Source organism: Penaeus monodon, chromosome 21, assembly GCF_015228065.2.
Source record: "Penaeus monodon isolate SGIC_2016 chromosome 21, NSTDA_Pmon_1, whole genome shotgun sequence".
NCBI lineage: Eukaryota > Metazoa > Arthropoda > Malacostraca > Decapoda > Penaeidae > Penaeus > Penaeus monodon.
This window is the reverse complement of record NC_051406.1, coordinates 12,110,946-12,112,959: the sequence shown is the minus strand read 5'-3', so window position 1 is coordinate 12,112,959 and position 2,014 is coordinate 12,110,946. Positions and strand designations below refer to the sequence as shown.

At 41.4% G+C, this 2,014-nt stretch overlaps 1 protein-coding gene across 1 annotated transcript in view; it reads left to right on the top strand.

Moving 5' to 3' along the window:
- The first annotated feature begins 534 nt into the window (after nt 1–534).
- Nucleotides 535–2,014, top strand: part of LOC119586227 — a 2,733-nt gene continuing 1,253 nt past the window's right edge. The window contains 3 exon segments of the mRNA XM_037934930.1: nt 535–723; nt 725–1,030; nt 1,297–1,498. Coding sequence (XP_037790858.1) covers nt 550–723; nt 725–1,030; nt 1,297–1,498 — 682 coding nt within the window. The 5' untranslated portion in view covers nt 535–549.

Below are 2,014 nucleotides of genomic sequence, written 5' to 3'. Positions count from 1 at the left end.
CACATTCTTATATGAAATAAAGTAATAAAGTAAAAAAAATGTGTAGGATTCCCCTTGCAGGATGGGAAAGATTTTTTTTTAGGTTTCAGAGGAAAACTATAAGAAATGACTGATAATTCCATACAATAGCATGTGTATCCATGTAAATTAGGATTTCAGGGTTAGAAGAAAGAATTTATGTAGGCTTATATAGTAGGAAAGACAGATTATCTCTCAATTTTATTTATATTGTCAATTTACTATTTCATGGAATATGAAATAGTGCAATGTAAATTTCACTGTTGTATATTGGATTCTTTGTATCTCTGAAATGAATTATGAATTCTGTAACACTGTAATATGATTATTTATTCGTGAATGTTGCTTCGTGCAGATTCCTCTTTTGTGACGGAAGGCTTTCGAATTTCACCATACGCGTTTTTGCCCGAGTATACACGTGTATGAGGTGTTCTTGGAAATCCACACGATCCAGTTGACGTGCGACAAAGGTAACTTCCAAGGCGTCCTCGCAGCCAATGCCATTCCTCGGTGCGCCGCGGCTCGAGCAACATGCAGCCGAAATTCTTCCTTTCACTCGTCGCCGTATCCGCGTTGAGCGTGCTCAACAGCCAAAGTGCTGCTGCACAATCACCAGGCTGTGAAACAACCGACGAACCCGGCATTGTCTGTCCCGGGGACCTGAGTGTCTCGCAGATCCAGGAGTTCCTGAAGAAATACAGCACCCCCCACCGGGTTGAAAGAGTTGAAAATATTCCGAATCGACAGCAATGCTAACATCCAATATCTCCCGGCTGGGCTGTTGGCCGACCTCCGCTTTTCTGAGATCCGGATAACGTCTTGCCCGAAGCTGAGTCGCGTAGAGGACATCACGGGAGCCTCGAGTGCCACTCTGAAGGAAATCCTCTTTTACGGCAATGCTCTGACGGAGATGCCGGCGCTCACTGCACCGCACGTGACCAAGGTCACGATCATTCAGCCGACGACCATGACAGTGAGTCGGTCTGCTCTCAGCGGCATGAGGAGTCTTCAGGTAAGTTGCGGGTCGTGAATGCATGTTTGTTCTTTGTTTTTATGGTTAGATTTTATTTTTTACTTCAGCTTTTTGTCTTTTGTGGTTCATTTACTTTACTTTGGTTCTTTATATTGGTTGAAAAGTATCATTAAAGAATATACCCATCATTTCAAAATAAAATATGGGGATGCCACGGAAAGGTACACTAAGAATCATGACTTTCACACGAACGCCATTTCATAACACGTACAGATTTGCCTGAACTGGTGGAATTTATTTTCTAGGAAATTCATATCGAGAGTGCTTCGGTGATGCCGCTTGCCTTCTACGATCTGAAGAATCTGCAGACGGTGAGGATCACCAGCATGCCTCAGGAGACAGTCCGGGCTCAGAGCTTCAGTTTTGATTCGCCCACGCTGAAGGAGGTGCTACTTATCAACGACGCTCACGGGTGGAAGGGACAGGCTCAGCCGGGAGCGTACCAAGGTAAAGTTGTATGCTGAATTATGTTTTATATTGGTAAATATATGTATGGTCGGTTGTTTAGGTTTAGTTTTGTATTGGTAATTCACCTATGCTTCTTCACTCTAAAGATGCTATTTTGAGAAAGGGGGATTCAAAGAAAATACCCTTTTCCTACCTAACATATGTATTCGTAAATAAACAAACGAACAAAAGAAAATTATAAAGCATCTAGTCAGCAAGATGATTTTACAATGGAAAATAGAGCTAGAAAATGATCCTTAGAAGGTTGCGTGTCACAGGCGATAATCCAAGCCGTGCACCGTTAAGGCAGTCCAGTCTTTCTTTGTTAGGTATGTACATATATAAAGGGAGATGAGGTTCACAGTACTCCAGAACAAACTTGCTGACTATGCTTTCTGATTTTTTGTTTACTTGTAAATACATATAACATATAAGAGAAAAATGTTCTTTCTTTGAATCTCCCATTCTTAAAACAGCATATGTGGAGTGAAAAAGCAATATATATTGCAAAACAAA